Genomic DNA, 20,977 nt, shown 5'->3' with positions numbered 1-20,977 from the left:
ATTAATACATTAATGAATAGATTACAGAGAAACACCGTTCTTTATTTAAGACATAAAATCTGTGATGTCGCTGTAGGATCCACGCATTTCATAGTTTTATAAGGGAATGAAAACCAGTGAGTGCTTAACGTGATATGGGTGTGGTGTGAAATACCGATGAAACGAAGTCTCCGTGCACAATGAATTTCCCTTCGAGCCTGATGGACGTTTGCCATAACCGCAATAATTTTCTTGAAGGCTGCAGTACTGACAGAGGGAAACTGCAATCTTCTTTATCGTGGGCGCCTTTTGCAAACATGAGCAAAACACCTTTTGCGAATCGAAATCAGTGAGCTAATTTCACGGAAATGCTCTTTTTAATAGTATTATTGGATTTGAACACAGAGCTCAAACATAGTTTTGGTTAATAACATTTCAAAGTTGGACTCAGTCACACCTCGCTCTCCCCATGTTATTGCAGGCAATTTATCTTTTTTTTTGTAAATCCTGTTTTTCGTAAGGACTATACAATCATACCATTTCTTTACCCCGGTAAAAAGTTTAGTTTCTGTTGTTTTATTATTTTGGTGTTTTCAATGCCTACCTCAAAACTCTTATGCAGAACAAGCCACAACCAGTCTGGTGTTACTCTTTTACTTTCTGAAAAGGCTGCATTGTGTAAAATGCTAGTTAATTTGGGCAGCCCTCCTAGATTTGAGGCTGAAATGGAAAAGGAAACAGAGCAGGTCTTCTGAGAAACAGCTCTGGAACAGCTTGTGCATGATCTCACATTTGTGAGTGGCAGCTGCGTGGGAACCCATTTATAATCAGGGTCACATGTCCCCAGTGCCCAAGTTTTCTCAACATTATAAAAAGTTTCACGCACACTGCCTGACCCCATTCCCTTTGCTGTGACCTTTGGCCTCCTAAAGAGCATTGGATTCAATGTGTGTTTGTTGATGCGTATGGAAGCCCGGGGATTTGTTGGTTCTCCCAGTATGAGAGAATTTCATTGAAGAAATAGAATTTTTCAAATGCCTGAAGATTATAAAAAGTGTGACTGCATTTCTGGCCCATTGCCAACCTTTTCCACTAAACATTATCGACGTGAAATGTTGGTTTAAAATTAATAATACACACACACACACACACACACACAGAGTCTGAAACCGCTCGTCCCAAGTGGGGTCGCAGTAAGCCGGAGCCTAACCTGGCAACACAGGGCAGCCTTGCTGGAGGAGGAGGGCACACCCAGGACGGATGGCAGTCCATCACAAGACACCCCAAGCAGGACTCAAACCCCAGACCCACTGGAGAGCAGGACCCGGTCAAACCCACTGCATCACCACACCCCCTTGAAAAATAATAACAGGATACAATATAATGATAATATTCTATATTTCAGACTCTTTGAAATAAACACAATATTTATTGAGAGATTTTGTAGTCATAGTGCACAAGAATAATCAATTGTATTGGTAAGACCTAGAAGAAAACTCTAAGTTATAAAGATTATGCTGAAAGACATTGAAAGGGCAAATATTCAAAGACAGGCCTTACTTATCATTCTGAAACATTGTTTTAAAACAGAGAGACTTTTCCTTAAAGGCAATATCATAAAAAATGGTTTTGTGTCTTAAATTTTATTACTCTTCATTAATTGTGACACCACAGGGAGCAGCGGCTATCACTGGGGCCTCACTTCTCCTGGGCTGTGGGTTCTAGGGTTGCTGTGGGTGCTCTGATTTCCTCCCACAGTCTAAAAACATGGACGCAGTGTTACAAAACACAAGCACAAAACAGCGTTGCAAACACCAACAGGTTCTGTGCGCCGACATAGCACTATGCTTCCAGGATAGGCTCTGGACCACCATGATTCCGCAATAGACAAACAATTGCTTATAATGGATGGATGGATAATCACAAGTTATGATTCTTTGAGGAGGGATGATGAGTGATTACAGGAATTTCTTTCTTTGAATTTTTCTTTAGCGTTCTGATATTCAAGACTTTCGTTTAAGCAGTGTTGACAAAGCAAGAATTTTGCATCTCTGGTTAAAAAAATTTCCAAATCTTTCATGACTTACAAATGCGTTGTTTATTATTCCTGTTTAAATCAATGGTGGTTAAGAACTCATTTTAGAAGAAATTAGTTTACAAGCTTTATAACATTTTGAGGAACAAATTACAGTCCTTATGTGAAGGAAATCTCCACCCATCCCTTATAAATCAGTTTCAATATTTTCCATGAAATCACCATTTGGCAAATTTTTGTTGAGGAGATTGAATTAATTTTCTTTCTTATGGATAAAAGCAGTTGGTCCCCTTACAAAAATTTTTTTTGCAACATGTTTCAGTGTTATATATTGCTCTTGTTAAAGTATCTTTGCCTGCCGTTACAGCCTTTCTCAGTGTGTTTTGCACTTTCTTTTCAACATTTTTAGAAGACATTTTGATTATTCTCTACAATACAATTATTCTCTACAAGATTTTTTTTTACCCCCCAAATACTCACATAATACATTCAACTATACACGCATATTAATACTTGACTTTTATTTTATTTATTTATGGGACGAGCGGTTCAGAAAATGTGTGTGTGTGTGTATTTATTTTAATCGCCCTGTGTTGCCGGGTAGGCTCCGGCTCCCCGCGACCGCGTATGGGACAAGCGGTTCGGAAAATGTGTGTGTGTGTGTGTGTGTGTGTGTGTGTGTGTGTGTGTGTGTATTTTAATTTTTTTTTTATTGTCTGTCCCGCTGCCTTACTGGTCTACTATATTTTGTTTCAATTGTTTAGTTTTCTATTTTATACCTAAGTGTTTTAATTTTCTATTTTTATACTTAAGTGCTTGTGTTTTGGGGGGGGCCCTGTGGTGCAGTGGGTTTGACTGGGTCCTGCTCTCCAGGGGGCCTGGGGTTCGAGTCCCACCTGGGGTGCCTTGTGACAGACTGACGTCCCATCCTGGGTGTGTCCCCTCTCACCCCAGCCCTACACCCTATGCTGCCGGGTTAGGCTCTGGCTCACTGTGACCCCACATGGAACAACCACTTTCACACAATGTGCGTGTTTTATGTGGGGGGTGCAGTGGCGCAGTGGGTTGGACCGCAGTCCTGCTCTCCGGTGGGTCTGGGGTTTGAGTCCCGCTTGGGGTGCCTTGCGACGGATTGGTGTCCCATCCTGGGTGTGTCCCCCCCAGCCTTACACCCTGTGTTACCGGGTAGGCTCCGGCTCCCCCTGAAAGCGTGCATGCATGTGTTTGTTTGTTATATTGTTGTCTAAAGAACTCAGGGAATACCACTATAATTTTGTTGTATTGTGCAGCAGTACAATGAAAATAAAGTCTTCAGTTCAACTCAATAATGGTTATGACATAAAGCAATAAAGTTCACAAGATCACTGCCTGTGTCTTTCACTGTGCCGAGCACATGGGCAGCAGACTGTTAGAGTTCGCGTGTAGTTACTAACAAATGTTTGAGATTAGATGATGTCAAGATTGAGGCCTTTTTAGGGTAGCAGTCATTATTCCAAGGGTAATTTATATGTTATTACACAAGATTTAGGGGGTGCGGTGGCGCAGTGGGTTGGACCACAGTCCTGCTCTCCAGTAGGTCTGGGGTTCAAGTCCTGCTTGGGGTGCCTTGCGGCGGACTGGTGTCCCGTCCTGGGTGTGTCCCCTCCCCCTCCGGCCTTACGCCCTGTGTTACCGGGTTGGCTCCGGTTCCCCGTGACCCCGTATAAGACAAGCGGTTCTGGAAAACGTGCCGTGACTACACGAGATTTAGCCAGAAAGAGGCTGGACTGACACCACTTGATGGACAGCACATTGTACAGCCCTTGGGCTTCAGACACCAGGTGTCTATCTGTGTCTGATACAAGCAGCAATGCTGTTCAAACAGAATTATTATCTGTTGTGGAAGTTAAAGGGCCAATATTCCATGGTATTAAAAATAAAACAAAACACTGAATGAAAATGTAATTGATATTTTAAAAAAATAAATTATAACGAAAGACCATCCGGTCTTTAATGAAAACACAGACGGAAATGACGTAGACAGGTAGAAAATGTAGATCTGACTGATCGTCTTCAGCACATGAGCTTAATATCTAAAAGCTAATAATATACTTTATGCAAAAACAAAAACGCAATATGAAAGATATTTGAAATTATATGTCAGAAACAGTGTGGAAAAAGTAGATGCAACAGAACAAAAATATGAACGTCATTAGTTAGACTAATGATTAGTATTTCTGTGTGTGTGTGTTATTTATTAACGAAGACATGATGATGATATTCTTTGAGATTAATCTAACTCAGATTTCGTTAATGTACAGCTAGCGACCTCCAGCATGGGAATAAATTCTTTACAAGCACCGTAAAGACATATTCGGCTGAACTATATTTTCTGCGCGCACGCGGATTTTTGAAGATATTATTTATAACCCTCGCGAATATGTAAAGTATCGCGACAAAAACAGTGATCATGACGTAAAAAGGTCAAAGCGGAAGGGTCAAGGTTCAACCGCAACCCCGAGCGCTCATTTGTGGCTGCAGTAACTCTTACTGCTCTTCTCAGCAGACGTACTCATGGTGTGGCTTTGGAATTAAAGTCTTTTCTCTGTGAATGTTCCTGAAAGCGAGACAATGACTGCTAATGAAGATCAAGAGGTATGACTATGAGGAACATTTTTTTTAACTTGGCATATACGACAAGCCTGAGAAGTTTAATTATTAATATCATGTCGGTAAGTCTGTGAGCAGCAGGCAGGTTTGCGGGTTTTGTCCTGACTGAGTCTGTCATCACTGGATGGCTGTCGACTAGCTTCGTCTTGTAAACACTTCCCACTGTGCAAATAGTTACTATACACGTGGCGATGTGTTCATTACATAATTTACTGCTGGCTGTAACATAGATAGACTATGTCCCTAAAAAATTATGGATGCATGATGATTCATTCAATCACATGTGATGATGAGCTATACTAAGTAAGTGGATTAGCTCACGCCTGGTTTGGAATGTTCCTCGTTGCTGCTCTTCCTGCGTTCATATCATGAGGGGTTCTAATTAGAAGTTAAACTTTCTGCCGCAATAAGACATAAACGGAGGTGAATGAATGGGGGAAAACTTCCTTTAGGTTCTTAAAAGTTGCCCTCATTCCTACTCCGCCTTCCCTTTCCAAGCCAAGGGTGACCTGCTGCTTTGGTGCTCAATGAATGACACAGGTGAAACAGTCCGTCACCAGCCAAGAAGGACTGTAAGACCTTTATGGCCATCTGTGTTCATACTTAATGGCAACCTTCCATGGTGGATGCTCCTTTAGACCTGCACAACATGCAGAACAGCAGCAGGGTGGTTCATAACCATATGACAGCAATGGTTCACAACCCTACGCAGTATTCCTGAGGGTCATGGGATGCTCTCAACTCAATTCAAATCAGTTTATTTTTATAGAGTGCTGTTCTCACACAGTGACACAGAGCACTGAACAAAGGCATAAGATAAGTCGACAAATAGATGGTTGACTATATATTAAATTACTGCAATATCTACAGAGTTATTAAAGCTATGAGTATGCCTACTAGCCATGGAGGAAAGGAACAAAAAACTCTCAACTGGAAGTCGGGTTAGGGGGAATACCTCTAGGAGTCCAAGTTCCGGTGGCTGCCCACCCCTCCTGCACATTCTCAATTAAAAAAGACTTATGACTCAATTTACACCTAATAATAATATTGTAGCTGAGTGTTAACTTGATATTCCAGTTAACAAAGCTTTGTCTAGTTCATCATTGCAGGCGATCAGCTTCAGTCCATGGGGTGCTAGTATGATGGCTGGCCAGCCTCCTCGGCTGTAACATTTACATTTATTCATTTAGCAGATGCTTTTCTCCAAAGCGGCGTACATCTCATAGAAAATACAACTTGTGCATTACATTAGGAGAAAGAGAGACACAGTTGCAGACGTGTGATACTTAAGTAAACTTAGTTTGTTTCTTTCTGCTTTATGCACCGATGTTCATTGCACAAGTAGGTGCATAAAACTCAGAACAGATGATTCCTGATCACCTTCCTACAAAGATATTTTTTTTAAGGTACACAAACATTTGCGTACAATGCAGGAGTAGTGGCCGTGTAAATGCTTATCTGGGCATGTTCATAAAGTTATGGTGCATGAACATTTACAACTTACATGAGCTTGAGAGATCATGGGTGAAGTGAGTCCAGAAGAGGTGAGTTTTCAGACCCTTCTTAAATGTGGACAGAGTTTCAGCAGTTCAGAGTGTGAGTGGGAGGTCATTCCACCACAGCAGAAACAGAACTGACAACGTCCATGCTTTACCTTTCGTGCGCAGGACCACCAAGCGGGCAGAAGTAGATGAGCGAAGGGGTCTGGTTGGGGTGTAGCGGTTGATCAAGTCTTGTAAATAGCTGGGAGCAGTTCTGTTAATGCATTTGTAAACAATGACCAGGATCTCAATTTGATCCGGGCAGCTATAGGTAGCCAGTGCAGAGAAATGAGTAGAGGAGATGCATGGGAACGCTTTGGCAAATCAAACACAACTCGTGCAGCAGCATTCTCTATCAGCTGCAACGGTTTGATGGCAGTAGCAGGAAGGCCACACAGGAGAGAGTTGCAGTAGGCCAGATGGGATGTTGCCATGGCCTGGACAAGTAGTTGGGCAGAGTCAGTTGTGAGATAAGGACAGATCCTGCGTATGTTATGCAGGATGTATCTGCAGGTCCAGGTTGTGGCTTCGATGTATTGAGAGAAAGACAGACTTGAGTCAATCATCACTCCCGGACTCTTAGCCAAGGAGATGCAAAATGAGTGAGTTGTCCAGTTTGATGGATAGATACTGACAGGAGGACAGGCCAGCCTGGAGGTGAAGAATCTCTGTTTTGGAGAGGTTGAGATGGAGGTTGCGATCAGACATCCATACAGAGATGTCTGACAGGCAGGCAGCAATGTGTGGGGAAATGTCTGATGCTCCAGGGGGAAAGGAGAGGAAGAGCTGGGTATCATCAGCATAGTAGTGGTATTTGAATCCATGGGAGGCTGACTGGGCTGAGGGAGGAGGTATAGATCGAGAAGAGAAGAGGACCTAGTACCGAGCCCAGCGGGACACCGGTTGAGAGAGGCAGAGGAGAAGAACGAGTGCTCCGCCAAACCACTTGATGGGATCTGACAGATAAGTAGGACTCAAACCATCTTAGTGCCGTTCCTTTGCTCCCAAACTGACTGAGAGGAGAGTAGAATCCTGTGATTTAGTGGGGGTCTTGTCATATAGGGAAAATGTTATCAAAAAATAATAATGATATAAAAGAAATTTGTGTCTGTAAGGGCATGACTTCACTGAGTATGCAGGAATATTGAAATAGTACCTAAAGTAGAAAAGTTGTAGATAATATAGCATCCATACATGCTTATTGTAATTATGTCTGAGTTCATTCAAGACCAATAATCATGTGTCAAGCAGGCTAGTGAGGAGTCTGCTGTGAAGCAGCACTCTTTTGTCAATACAGTGTTACAGATGGTGCTGTAATTTTACCTGTCACAGAGGTGCTCGCCCACAAAATAATGAAGCCTCATGGCAGCCACTGTGAAACCCTTAAGTGTCAGCAATTAATTCAGTAAAACTATGAATAAACACTACAGATCAAAATAGTTGCCTATTAATGCTGTGGATACTAGTATTTAGGCTCGCCAAGGCAAGATTATATTCTGGGGTGCCAACAAAACAGTTTTGGGAACCACTGCCATGTAGTAACAAATTTTGCAGAAGGTCAAAAAATGAATAACATACAAACAGTAAATTATTTGCAGTAATGTGTATGAACCAGTTCAGATTTCAGTTGTTAAATGTTCATTGTGGACATGGATTATGATGTCCCCTTCAGAGTTTGATCAGGGTTGCTGCTTGATGGAAAATGGCTTTTTTTTTTTTTTTTTTTTTTTTTTTTTTTGGCCTTGTTGTGTCATTCATGATTGTCCTGTATCACTTCCCAGAGCAGAATCTGTGGAAAAAATGCTGGTGTGGGAAGGTTCGGCGATCTCCCCCTTATGCTTTCGGTCCTGAATTTTGGGCAGGTCACAGCCAGCCGTTAATATGACCACATCACTGTCTTTTTGACGTTGCAGATGGAGCTGGAGGCTCTTCGATCCATTTATGAAGGAGACGATTGCTTCAAAGAGCTAAGTCAAGTTTCTTTTCAGTATAGAGTGAGTCATTTGGTTTTGCCCTTTAACTCATTGCTTTTGTTCGTCGTTATCTCTACAACACGCTTCTTTTGCTGTACTTCTGTTACCTTGGATGAGATTTCCACAACGCTGCATTGCTCCTAAAGAAATTCTTGTCTTTCAGGTAGGAAATCATGAGGACTCTAAAGCGTTCCTATTAGAAATTTCCTGGCCAGAATCATATCCCGAAACTGCACCTCATATATCTCTAGATGCCTTTTTCAACAACAGAATGTAAGTACACAGAGCAGCAGGTAGCATAGTGGTTAAGGAGCTGGGCTTGTGACCGAAAGGTTGGCAGTTCAAGTTCCTGGAAGGGGCCCTGCTGTTGTACCCTTCAGAAAGGTACCTAATCTGAATTGCTTCAATAAACATATCCAGCTGTTTAAATTAATAACATATTACTTTGTCCATTAAGCAGCACAGTTAATGTTGTCTGTGCAAATATGTACATTTTCATTTTAAAATGTTTCATCACCCTTTTTGTTCACTGTCCTTATCTATATTCTAGATCTCCAGGGATAAAGCAAATAATAATTTCTAAGCTGGAAGAGCAAGTTGAGGCTAACCTTGGGACTGCAATGACATACACACTGTTTGAATGGGCCAAGGAAAACCAGGAAACACTTATGGAGAACCACCAGCCAGTGAGCATGACACTGGTTAGTGCTTTTAAAATTTCACATCTCTGGTTGAGTGATATAAAGTGGCAAAATTGATTAACGAAGCATCATCTTCATTGCCGTACAGGACATTTCATCATAAGCCTGATGCAGTCGTGTGAGTTGATTGAATTAGAAGTTAGCGTTTGACCCTTAAGGCTCCGCACTCCGAAATGTGCAAATGTGAATGACGCTCCACAAGTTAACACAAAAGGGCCAGAGGTTTTTGTTAAAAAATATCAACTTTTTCTCTAGACACTGACAACGCCCGGCAGCGAAACTTCAAACTTGAACTCCACCATAAAGAAAAAAGAGAAGAAGGAGCAGCTGACCAAGGCTCAGAAGAGGAAAATGACAGGGAGAACAGGTCAGAACACGATTCATGTTCTTTTTGAAATATTGACCGCCTGCTGTGATTGGCTATTTCCAAGAGTTCTATTCAGGAAGCCATAATACCACATTGTAATCTAAGAAAAGTACCTTTTGTCTTGAAGTATTTTTCTGCAAGTGATTATTTTTTATTTTTAAAATGCCACATAAATTTGTAGAAAAGAAACTGTTCTCCTTAATTGTCTTCCTTTGTATTGTATTCCTTTGTGTCTGGAATACCACTAGAGTTCCTTAATTTGTTTAGCTGACACTTTTTTCTCCAAAATGACTGATTGTGTTAAGCTACTTGCAATGATTTACCCCATTTACACAGCTGGGTAATTTTTACTGTGGCATTTTAAAGTTGGTACTTTGGTCAAAGGTACTACAGCAAGTGCAGGATTCGAACCTAAAACCTCTGAGTCTGAAGGCAGCAGCTCTTATCACTGTACTGTTTACCTGAGATTAAAAATAAATAACTTTGCATTTCTAAAGTTTGTTTTTTTTTTTTTTTTTAATGGGTCAGATTTTTGTCTTTTTACACACAGCTTTTAAGTTGCAAACCTAGAGAATGATACAAGCAAACACGCAAAATATGGTTGAAACCGAATTACATACCTTGATAATGACATCATTCAACCTTTGTAATATTGCAATTTCTTAATGATGACAGATATTAATAGTAATGTGAAATTTTGTTAATATCTTAATAAAATTTAAAAAGAATTTTAAAAAATATATATTGCTCTACTATGTACGTACAAACACACACACACACACACACACACACACACACACACGTTGTCTGAAACCGCTTGTCCCAGCGGGGTCATGGTGAACCGGAGCCTAACCCGGCAACACAGGGCGCAAGGTTGGAGGGGGAGGGGACACACCTAGGATGGGACGCCAGTCCGCCACAATGCACCCCAAGCGGGACTCAAACCCCAGACCTGTCAGAGAGTAGGACCCAGGCAACCTGCTGTGTCACCGCGCCCCCCTCTACTATGTGAAACAGCTTGTATTAGACTCTGTGTGTGATTAGATGGATTTCTTTTGTGATATTTTTGTGAAGTTAGGGCTTCAGTTAACGGTAGATCCTGTGATTTAACCAACAGATAACAAGGGAGAACTTCCCAGAGGCTGGAACTGGGTTGATGTTATCAAGGTAAAGACATTTTGATCTTCCGTATTGATAAATTCATTCTATTTTAAAATAACAGGTAGTGATTGTTTTGTGGCTTCATTTTCATAGTCACGGTATTAATGATGGATCACTTATTTGTCTCTTTCTTGTCAACAACCCCTGGTAATGATGTGAACAACCTACTGGGAAATAACATCATATAGCACGTAAGTTGTTCTGAGACCTTAAGTGTCATCAATTTTTTTTCTATTATGAACCTAATGGAACTGTTTATTTGCAGGGTAACGATGTTTAGTAAAATATGCATGGCAAAGACACACTAGCATACTGAAGAATTTATCTATCTCTTCATTAAGCACTTGTCCAGTACTGGGTCATGGTGGTCAATCTTGGATGCATAGGGTGTGAGGCAGGGTACACACTGGAAGGAACAATCGTACACACATTCGCTTACACTGTAGAGTGACCAGTCCCCTTGACTGTTGACTGTGAGAGGAAAGCAGAGCACCTGGAAGAAAACCACAGAAACACGGAAGGAACATGCAAAACTGTGCACAGACTGAGCTGGATTCTAACCCACATCTGAACCCACAGTCCAAGAGCAGTGATGCAGTAGCGTTTCAGAAGTTCTCTTTACAGAAAAAAAATTTCAAACAATGTGGCTGCTAAAGCTTATCAGTCCTGGACGTTAGCACACTTAAAGCATAACGGAGAAGCTAGAATATTTGTGTGCTTGTCAGCACTCACTTTGGCTTTCCTATTTGCATCTTAATCGTGTATTATTCTCATAATGCGTGTCCCCTGCACAGCTAAGCAAGACAGGTGGCAAAGAGGACGACTAGAGGGCGGAGGATTCGTCCAGTGGATTCACGTTGTAGTGCAATGAACTTGCCTGACCTCACACAGACCACCTCCAGATGCTTTTCTTCAGATGCCACAGAGGCCATTATGCGCACAGTTATGGTTTACTTGTTTTTAATATTATGAAATAATAGAGGCTCTGGGTAAGAATCAACATCTCTGCGATGTATAACTTTTTTAAATTTCATATCAGAGTGAGTCTGTGCGCTGTCACTGTTGTTCTTCTTTGCTCCACCAACACCTCCTCGTAGTAGTTTTTGCTCTGGACTGCTGTGGTGACTGTGACTTGTGTAACAGTGTGCTTCAAAGTGTGTTTTGGCAAAGAGGAGACTACAAGCTTAGATACACACATATGATTTTCTTTGGCTGTTTGCAGTCAGAGTTAACAGGTATTAGACTGCGTTGGCAGCACAAGGTCATGTTCTTTGTGTTTCTCCTTTTCAACATATTTACTCAGGCGTAATTAATACAAATAGTTATTTTTAAGATGTTTGCCAAATACATTAAGGGACAGATTGGTAAAGGAGCCAGGGAAAGGATGTGTTCTCCAGCCCCATTATATATGTACCATGTTTTACAACTGTTCAAGGAAAAAAGAAAAGGCATTATGACTTGTTTCCTTTGACTGTATGGGCAGTGTGACACATTCTGTACTGTGGCTGTTAATACAAGTTTCCACATTATCTGTGTGGTACAGTGTGTTACCATAAGGCAGGTTTCACTGATTTCAGCGAATTTTGCTGTTTGCGCTAATGGTAAGACCAGTCTTTTACCCCAACTGAGCATCTTTAGAGGTGTTTTTTTAATTTAAAAAACATTTTTTTGTCAATGCAAATTTCTACACAATTTGCATATATGTAAAGTATTTTATATGCTTTGTGATTTTAATAAAGAAAATGCATTGACTGATGCCGTTATTTCAATACCAAATAACAAAAGCAGTTAGAGCTGTTGCATTTGGGCATGAATGACCTGGGTTCAAATCCCCTCTTCTGTTGAAGTGCCCTCGAGCAAGAGTCTTACTTACTCTAAATTGATACAGTAAAAGTTACCCAGCTGTATAAAAGGGTATAATCACTGTAAGCAGCTTAAGACTAAGGCATTTTGGAGAAAAGCATCAGTTAAATGAATAAAGGTTAATGTAAAAAATTGTAAATATAAGCCATATCAACATCTGAAATATGTGTGAACATTATTTGCCTTCAGGAAAATACTCCTATATGCCAGAGCTGATACACAGCACACCTAAATGTGCTAAAATGTTCTGTTTTTGTCAGTGCAAGACAATGTAATCTGTTCTTGTCTTCAGTAGTACAATTATACCGACTTCTCAATTTATGAATATAATTAGGACCAGAAGTCTCTTCAGGACTTCTTTTGTTTGCCCTTTCTGCACCAAAGAGGTGCCAGTTTATTTCTTTACTTACTAAACAAAGATCTCTTATTATAATTCATTATAACTGCTGTTTATTTCGCCAAGGCTCCACTCAAAATAAATTGCTCCTTCTTCCTAATCTATTATTAACATAAGCATATAAATCAAATGTACTTTTTATTCTCTCCTTTACAAGCTTAAAGAGATGATTTTCTGCAAAGCAACTTGCAGTGTTAACACACACAGGCTGAAACCACTTGTCCCAAGCAGGGTCGTGGCAAACTGGAGCCTAACCCGGCGACACAGGGCGTAAGGCTGGAGGGGGAGGGGACACGCCCGGGACGGGACAGGACGCCAGTCCATCGCAAGGCACCTCAAGTAGGACTCAAACCCCCAAAGAGCAGGACCCAGCCAAGCCCGCTGCGCCACCACACCATCGTGCCCCCGCTTGCAGTATTGAGATACCTACATTTATGTACCCTTTTACGAAGCATGGTAATTTTTACTGAATCAGCTCATGAGACGTAGCTTGCTCAAATCAAAAGGTCTCCAAATCAAAAAGTTGTAGTTCTAACCACTATGCCACCTGTTCCCAAATTTAACACTTCCAAAAAAGCTTCTGGATATTTCAGTGACTCCTCGTCACCAATGATTGTGGTAGTTCATTCCTCATATCCCAGATTGGGATTAACATTCAGTGCAAATTTTACTAATTTTACAGTAGATGTTAACACCATCAAATTAGAGCAATGTGGTAACACCTTAAAAATAGTCAACTGTTTTAATTCTCATATACAGCAGCTTCACAGTTTCTTGCTCTAATGTGGATCTATCTGATCAATTAAGGTCCAAGGTGTCAGGACCAGGGGGTCTCAACACGAATGGTTTTACAGCCTCAACTTCATGGTTTCGGAGCTGGATAAATGAATTGATGGCTTAAGTGTGCAGAAAGAATAATGCCTGTAGTTTCCACTCTGAAGGTCTTGGGTTCTAATCCTGCTCCTGCACACCAAGTTACTCAATCTGAATTGATGTATAAACAGATGACCTCAGAGGAAACTGTGCAAAAATTTAATCATATCGTTGTGACCAGAGGGGGGCCTGGTAGCGCGGTGGATTTGGCTTGTGCCCGCTGTGTGGTGGGTCTGGGGTTTGAGCCACCTTTATATTCTGATACCCACAGAACCTGATCATTCCTTATGCCCCAGCGAGAGTGCTGTGCTCTTGTACTTATGGTCTTCTGGTCCCACTTGGGTTCAACTCACAAGGGATCCACAACGTTCAAAAGCCTGTATGTTCTCAGTTTTGCCCCTATTGTGGTGGAACAATCTCCCTCTGTCCGTCAGAGCTGCTAAATCCCACCCAATATTCAAAATGCATCTTTTTTCCCTCAAGCTCCTGAAGTCTTTGTAAGTTAGACCTTCACAACCTGCAACTTTTTATCTATTTTCCTATTCATATATCACTTTAGGGGGATGCAGTGGCGCAGTAGGTTTGGCCAGGGCCTGCTCTCTGGTGGGTCTGGGGTTCGAGTCCTTCTTGGGGTGCCCTGTGGCAGACTGGTGTCCAACCCTGGGTGTGTCCCCTTCCCCTATGCTGCTGGGCAAGGCTCCTGTTCACCTCAACCCTGCTCGGGATAAATGGTTGTTGACATTGGTTGGTTAGCTGTTACCAGATTTTTCCTTTTGTTTTCATATTTTGACAAAAACACTGAAGAGTCATAGCTCAACTCCACGGGTCCCGTTTCTACTGTTCCCATCAGCCTACAGAACATCTCTGCAAAAGTCAGATTTTGTACTTCCAGATAAGTGATTCATCAAAAATCTCAGCAGCTCTAAGATACACACATTGAGCATCTGATCACGTTGATCATTGGATTGTTCACGTTGATCACAGGATCATACATGTTAATGCACCTCCCTATAGCACAGCCCCCGAAGGTAATACATTAAGACAGGTCAGCCTCACAGAGGCCATGGGTTGGGGTGGAGAGAATCCCTCCCGGTGGCCATGCCGAGGCCTGGACTGACCACAAGGACTGCTGTCACGAGCCACATCGGGCCCTTGTCATCAGGAACTGGATGCCATTGTGGTTCTTTGGCGTAGAGAATGCAGTCTGGCACAGAAGCCCAGCAGGGATGCCAGAAGAAATGTTTGAACTCAAGGTCCTCCGTCTGTTGGCCGCGCAGATCCAAAGCTTCGCTCTCTGCGTCCCTGTTCCCCCACAGCAGAACGGTGACTGTGTGCTGAAGCCGTCTGTCGACATCTCGTAGAGCAATCCAAAATCTGGGAGCACCATCAGTCATTTATCTCACAGCCCCTTTGAAGTGCGCTTGCAGTTGTGGGCCAGCTGTTCACGGCTCATTCGAGTAATGAATAATTAACATGTCAAATTGTATTCATGCAAAAACAGGCCTTAACGACACACTTCGATAGAAATCTTTAAAGGAGTGGATTGTCATATTTCATTTTCTGCTGAACGGTAAGTGAATCTCAGTAATAACAGCGGTTTCTAACTGGACAGAAAAAAAGACATGCAAAGATGGAATTTATCATCTTTTCCAAACTATGTTCCAGAAATTGTTCACATGGGCTGAATGTCTTTGGCAAGGCTGTATTGACAGATGACGTGGAGAAAAAGCAGGCAGACATCAGCAATAAATCATATTTATATTGTATACGCAATACACAGAATAATATAAAACTGGTGCTCTGTTTATCAGATGTTCTATTATCTGTAAAGATTAATGATTTGGACATTTAATCTGAAAATTACTGGATCGTTTGCATGTAGAAGCCCGGCCAGTATCGTGAGCAAGATCCTTAACCACATCTCTCAGTAAAACAAGAAGCTGAATAAGTGGGTAAAATTGAAAAAGACTTGGGATAAAAGTGCCAACAAAGCTAAAAAATAATATAGTTAATATCTTAAAATGCATTTCAGTAATAGCATAGGATAGGGTGGTACTTTATATTCATTTGGGCACATATAAATGTTTCTATGTATGTGCAATTTGTATGTTTACAAACTGACTTGATTTTTTCTGTCCTTGCAGGCTTTGAGTTAAACAGTAACAGAAATACTGAAAGAACACAATCATCATCAACATCATTTCAGTACTATGAAATACAAACTTGTTACACTTATCATATGAAAACTTATGGAGGTCATGTCTTACCCACTTAGTCATCATTATTGATGTTAAAATGTGATGACAGCTGCTTTACTTAAAAGCCACAAACAAAATCCCTAATACTTCTTGGCAACGGTTGTACAAAAGGAACCGTCTCTGACAACCAACAATACACTGGAAATTTATAAAAATGTATGACTTTCTGTGTAAAGTGCAGTCGACAGAGCAGATTGTGTGTACAGTGCAAGGATGTACCATCACAAATTTTCTTCTGCCATTTGCCAAACTAATGTAACACTCACAAAAAGCACTAGGGCTACTCATCCCAAGAGTTTTATTATCTATTTATCAAAGAATTTTGCAGAAACTCTGGCAAATTAACAGGTATTTTTTTTTATTTTTATTCTATCCTGTCAGCAAACAATGGGTTGCTAACATCATCGTGAACATTTTTTTTTTTAAGTTCGCCATGTGACACGCAATATTTAGGATGAAACTCAATCAATCATTCTCCCCCTACAATTCTCTAATATACTGGAACTCACCTTCCCTTTTTTCCTACACTGTTTTATTCTCCACTGGCACCTAATGGAGAAATGACAGTTGTGTACAATACAGCACCATGAGCAGATTGTAGAAACGAGTTAATATTTTCAAAGTTTAACAAGAATTAAAAAAGTTCTAGCATCCATGTTGTATTTTATGTGAAACTCCTGTTTGTTGGACAAACAAACACTGCACGCTGGCGTTTTAAACTGTACCTAACCCATGAAAAAAAAAATTAAGCTATATTATTTCACTTCTGACTGGTATAGTGAGTGGACTTACGAATAATTGCGCTACTACTTAACTTCCTGTACCTGACATTTGTAAGGTATAAATGTATAACATGATACAAACACAAGACACTAGCTTAATAAAATGTAAATTTGTATTGCAATATGTACATTGCTCTGTCACTCTGAGAAGAGTGATCTATTAAAAATAAAATGTAGAAAAGCACCACAGTGACCCAAAAGCACCCTACAAAACTAAGTTCAATTAAAAAAAAAATTGGAACAGCTCAACAATTTAAAAGCTCAGTAAGTCACTTGAACATAGTAAATGAGTGGAACCAAGATGATTTCTCAGGCACGTTTATTAAAATACTGAAAACAAGGTTCAAGAACAATCAAAACAAATTCTAAATATACTGAACAGTGAAAATGCTCACTGGCTCGGATGGAAGACAAAAAAAAAAAAAAAAAAAAAATCATTTTCCCCACTTTACAAAACAATAAAAAAAATTAAGTTTTGTAAATGTAAGTTCTCACAAATATTTTGAACAAGGCCTGGTGAAACAGAGAATTGCTTGTACAGTAATAGCTCTTGCTCTTGGAGCTCACTTCAAGCAGCTGGGTCTCTGATGTCTAATTTAATAAACAAACAGGTCTGGAAAGTAGGAAATGGTCTGACACTGGCAGTAGACATTTCACCATTAAAGAGTCCTTTTACAATAAATCTGGTGAAATCTGTAAAGCACTAGTGTTGTAGACCCATCTGACAAAAGTCAGGTTCTCTCTTTTTAAGTGCTACAACAGCTTAAACTGAATGAAGCTGAGCTTTCGCAATATGCCAATACCACCAGCAGAAAAGCCATCACACACCCAAATTCACACACCACATCATCAGGACTGTTGTCAGAGTATGCCGTTGCAAGACCACTACCTTGACCGCCTATCCTTTTTTGTTTTTTCAATGCTTTTGTCCATTGTCTTTTCACTGTCCCCCCTACACTTCGGGCAGTACCACTTGCCCTTGGGCTTGTAAGTCAGTCCAACGCAGGAGAAGTGGAACCACTCGATGGGGCACTGTTCGTTGTCGCAACCAATCATCTCACCGTAGGACACCTGATCGCACAGGCAATAGGTGGGCTCGTTGGGGTCGATCGTGAACTCCACGGGCGAAGCTTCACGTTTGGGTGCCTTCGAGCGCTTCTTCTTCTTCGCCGACTTTGACTTCTTCTCCCTGGGAGGTGGCTCGTCTCCCTGATCGTCCATGCCGTTGGCCCCGTAGCAAGAGTCGCGGCTCTCGCTGTGGCGTTGCCGCCGCTGCCTGCGGGCCGAGGAGCGCTCCGGGGCTGGTGCCTCCTGCTTGGCCTTCTCCACGCTCTTCTCTGCCTCCGCAGGCTCCTGGAAGCAGTGTGCATGGGAGTCCATCTGCCGCGCGCGGTTCTCCACTAGCTCCATCATCTGCGTCACCACGTGGATCTTCTCATCCCCCAGCTCCTGGCTGCAGATGAGGGCTCTCTGGAGTTGGTTCTGCAGTCGCTTCCTGTGACTGCCATCCGTCTCCTTCTTGTACTTCTCGTACACATCGTCCACCTCCTTCAGCACCTCTGGTCAAACACAAACAAAATATGCCTTATAGACAGCTGTCAGCCTGTACACTCAACTCGACTAAATCCTAATCCTCTTCTGTTCACCTTTCTCTGAGCCAAAAACTGACTCCATCAGCAAACAACAACTAGAATGCCAACAAGTAATTATTTAAGAGTTAGGACTTTAAAACGGGCATATCATGATTTAAATGCTTTTTTTCCCCACAAATGCCAGTAGTAGGTACATGTACATGAGGACAACTCTGCTACAGCACCACAGGTGACCGCTCAAAATCTAGGCATCTATTCTAGCGGGCATTCAAACTTAATTCGATTCAACGTGGAAGTAAGTTCTTGATACTTGGACATCAGCGCTTCTATTACTGAAATATATCATCACCTCAGGGTCCAAACGAGCGTTTTCAAAACGTACAACGTTTTTTTTTCGCGCCACTTCCGCTTCCACGTTCGGAGCGTGCGCCTTGCGTAAAGGAAGTGACGTCACCGGACAGCCTACAGAAACACGCATCGACGTCCACGGTAAGGGAACAGTTAGAGAACCCATTGTCTCGAAGTGTCCACATTTTTCTCCCGGAGCGCTCATATAGTTGAAAAATGACCGTCCCGATAACCAGCCAACGGGCTACTGATAAAATAATGTCGCCTAACGCTGTTTACCCAATTCTAGTTCGTTGCAGTCGAACTGGCAACGTGAAAAAAAGCCAGTATCCCCGTCTGTCTCTTACGTTTTCGCTGCTCAGCAAGACACGATGATTTCAGCATGTTAAATCATACAATACTGGAGCGCACTGTTTTCGCCGTTTTCCTAGTAGGAAGCGACACGCCAAAACGAGTTCATCTCTCACTCAGTGCTCTTCTGCTGCTGGTATTTCTTCTAGTAGCTGTCAGAGAAAGCGACCGATGTGGCAAACAGAAACGGAGACGGCAAGATTATTACCCAACCCAGATTTATGTTGTTTCAGATTTGAGATGGACATTTGATTTGTGCGACTCACTATTATTTGACTTTCTACTCATTTGTTGCCAAAAAAATGGCTGATCCCCCTCCTGGAGTCACACACTCGACTTTGGGAAGCTCGCCTCAACACCGAAACCCAGTCAACGACTGACATGCGGCTGACACAACACTTCCCGCATTTCTAAGAACCGAAGGATCTCGAGTCAAAAATACACTATTTAATAAACTACTGTTCGATCCTAAAACAAGGAACGTGTTCAGGTTTTTTGCAAGTATAAGTGGGGATCATCATGATGATCACCAAGTGAGCAGTTAGCTGCCAGCCAGGTGATTGCCGCCCGAGGTACATACCCTGGTACTTGGTGTCGATCTCCCGGAGCAGGGACACATTCCTCTGTATGTCCAAAGGCAGCGACTCTACACATTCAAGGTAATCCTCCACATAGCTCACCAGCTGGCTCTTCTCCACGCTCGGGTAGTGATGCCCTAACATTGTGATCGCACCGCATCCAACAAGTCAACGAAGCCTGCAGACGGAGACAAGTGGCCCGGGCAGCCGCATCTAGGACTACTCTGTTGAGTGGCTTTTGTTTTGTTTTGTTTTCGATGCCGATTCGGTTCTGGCTGCACAGCCCAGTTCCCCTGACTAACTGCAATTCACTTCAAACAAAACTGGCGCTCGTGCGCATGCGCGGACACGGTCCTTATAAGGCAATGCGCCGCGTTTTTGCGTTTTCCCCGCAGCTTCCTCTGAAGGGGGTTGGGTCCCAGTGCTCGGGTCAAAGGTCACGACTACAAAGAGCTCCTGGGCGGCATTCTTCGGGAATGCGACAGACGCACACTGTGCGGGTAACCCTTTATTAATACAGTACAAAGACGTACGCTTTAGTTGTAAGGTCGAAAAGGGGAAAGTCGGCGAACGCGTGAGCGAGGCCGAGCAGCACCGGCGCGCGCTCTTTCCGATCGCGGTAACCATGGAGACGATGAGCTCCGCAGTAAACAGCGACCCTGACGTGTCATCGCAGCAAGTTCGCTAAACAGGCGGACATGTTTAATGCTTAACAAGAAAACTGAACGTCGAGCTGTTATTTGTGAGAGAAAACAAAACTTGGGGACAAGTATGTATGTGCGCTTAATTCACGCATGATAGATTCTGCAGGAACAGACGGAAGACAAATATTTACATTTCAAATTATACTGTATATTCAAGACGGTATAAAGAACAAACGTGCTATGTGTTCGTTCACACTGCACTTTTACGGCAGTTTAGCAAGCAGCAACCCTCATATATATATATTATATATATTTAAAATGTTTGTCGTTAGTTGTTGACTGTTAAGTCAGTAATTTGTAAGGCGTCAGCTTCCATAATAATAGTAATAATAATAACGGGCACTGGGTGGGTACTATAATTTCCTTGCAAGATTAAACTCTTCATTCCAGTTCCACTTCCTGTCCCCTTGTTCAAGTCAAGGTAGTTGCTAATTGAAAGTTACTCCAGTAAAAATGACTCTGCTCTGTAAACGGGCTGTTAAGTTGCTTGTCAAGCGCTGCTGATGATTCCCTTGAACCGTGAAATAAAGAACAATGAGCAATGTTTTCTGAACTGGCCTCTATCCCCCCATCTCTGAATCCACTCGCTACCAATTTAACTGACTCTGGAAAGACGGCCGAGAGTTTGTAGCGTACTGGTTAGAACTGTTTCCTTCAGCCCAAACCTTACAGGTTCTCATATCTCGCTCACTGCTGTAGTACCATTGAGGAAGTTACTTACCCTAAAATTGCTCCAGTAAAAGTCACCCAGCTGTAGAAATAAGTGAATGATGATTGTAGGTAACTTAACATTGAATGTTACTTTGGAGAAAAGTGTCAGGTAAG

General features: G+C 42.0%; 2 protein-coding genes across 4 annotated transcripts; one reads left to right on the top strand and one right to left on the bottom strand.

The window, feature by feature from the left end:
- The first annotated feature begins 4,513 nt into the window (after positions 1-4,513).
- On the top strand, positions 4,514-12,051 carry rwdd (RWD domain containing 4). The gene is made up of 8 exons (XM_018738369.1): positions 4,514-4,648; positions 8,118-8,198; positions 8,341-8,450; positions 8,728-8,878; positions 9,134-9,245; positions 10,363-10,412; positions 10,595-10,597; positions 11,201-12,051. The coding sequence occupies exons 1-8, from the start codon at positions 4,625-4,627 to the stop codon at positions 11,231-11,233; spliced, it is 564 nt and encodes a 187-aa protein (XP_018593885.1). The 5' UTR covers positions 4,514-4,624; the 3' UTR covers positions 11,234-12,051.
- A 4,966-nt stretch (positions 12,052-17,017) lies between these two features.
- ing2 (inhibitor of growth family, member 2) lies at positions 17,018-20,230 on the bottom strand. 3 transcript variants are annotated; one of them, XM_018738550.1, is made up of 2 exons: positions 19,451-20,230; positions 17,018-18,138 (listed from the first exon to the last, which is right to left on the bottom strand). In XM_018738550.1, the coding sequence occupies exons 1-2, from the start codon at positions 19,590-19,592 to the stop codon at positions 17,465-17,467; spliced, it is 816 nt and encodes a 271-aa protein (XP_018594066.1). In that variant the 5' UTR covers positions 19,593-20,230; the 3' UTR covers positions 17,018-17,464. The 3 variants fall into 3 exon arrangements, 2 of the variants coding, with proteins under 2 accessions (XP_018594066.1, XP_018594067.1); XM_018738551.1 differs by lacking the exon at positions 19,451-20,230 and adding an exon at positions 19,137-19,441; XR_001965451.1 differs by lacking the exon at positions 19,451-20,230 and adding an exon at positions 18,521-18,631 and having other exon boundaries at positions 18,066-18,138.
- Between the last annotated feature and the right edge of the window lie 747 nt (positions 20,231-20,977).

Source organism: Scleropages formosus, chromosome 3 (assembly GCF_900964775.1).
Source record: "Scleropages formosus chromosome 3, fSclFor1.1, whole genome shotgun sequence".
In the NCBI taxonomy this organism is placed as follows: domain Eukaryota; kingdom Metazoa; phylum Chordata; class Actinopteri; order Osteoglossiformes; family Osteoglossidae; genus Scleropages; species Scleropages formosus.
Note: the sequence above shows the minus strand (reverse complement) of the source record. Positions and strands in the feature narration are given on the sequence as shown.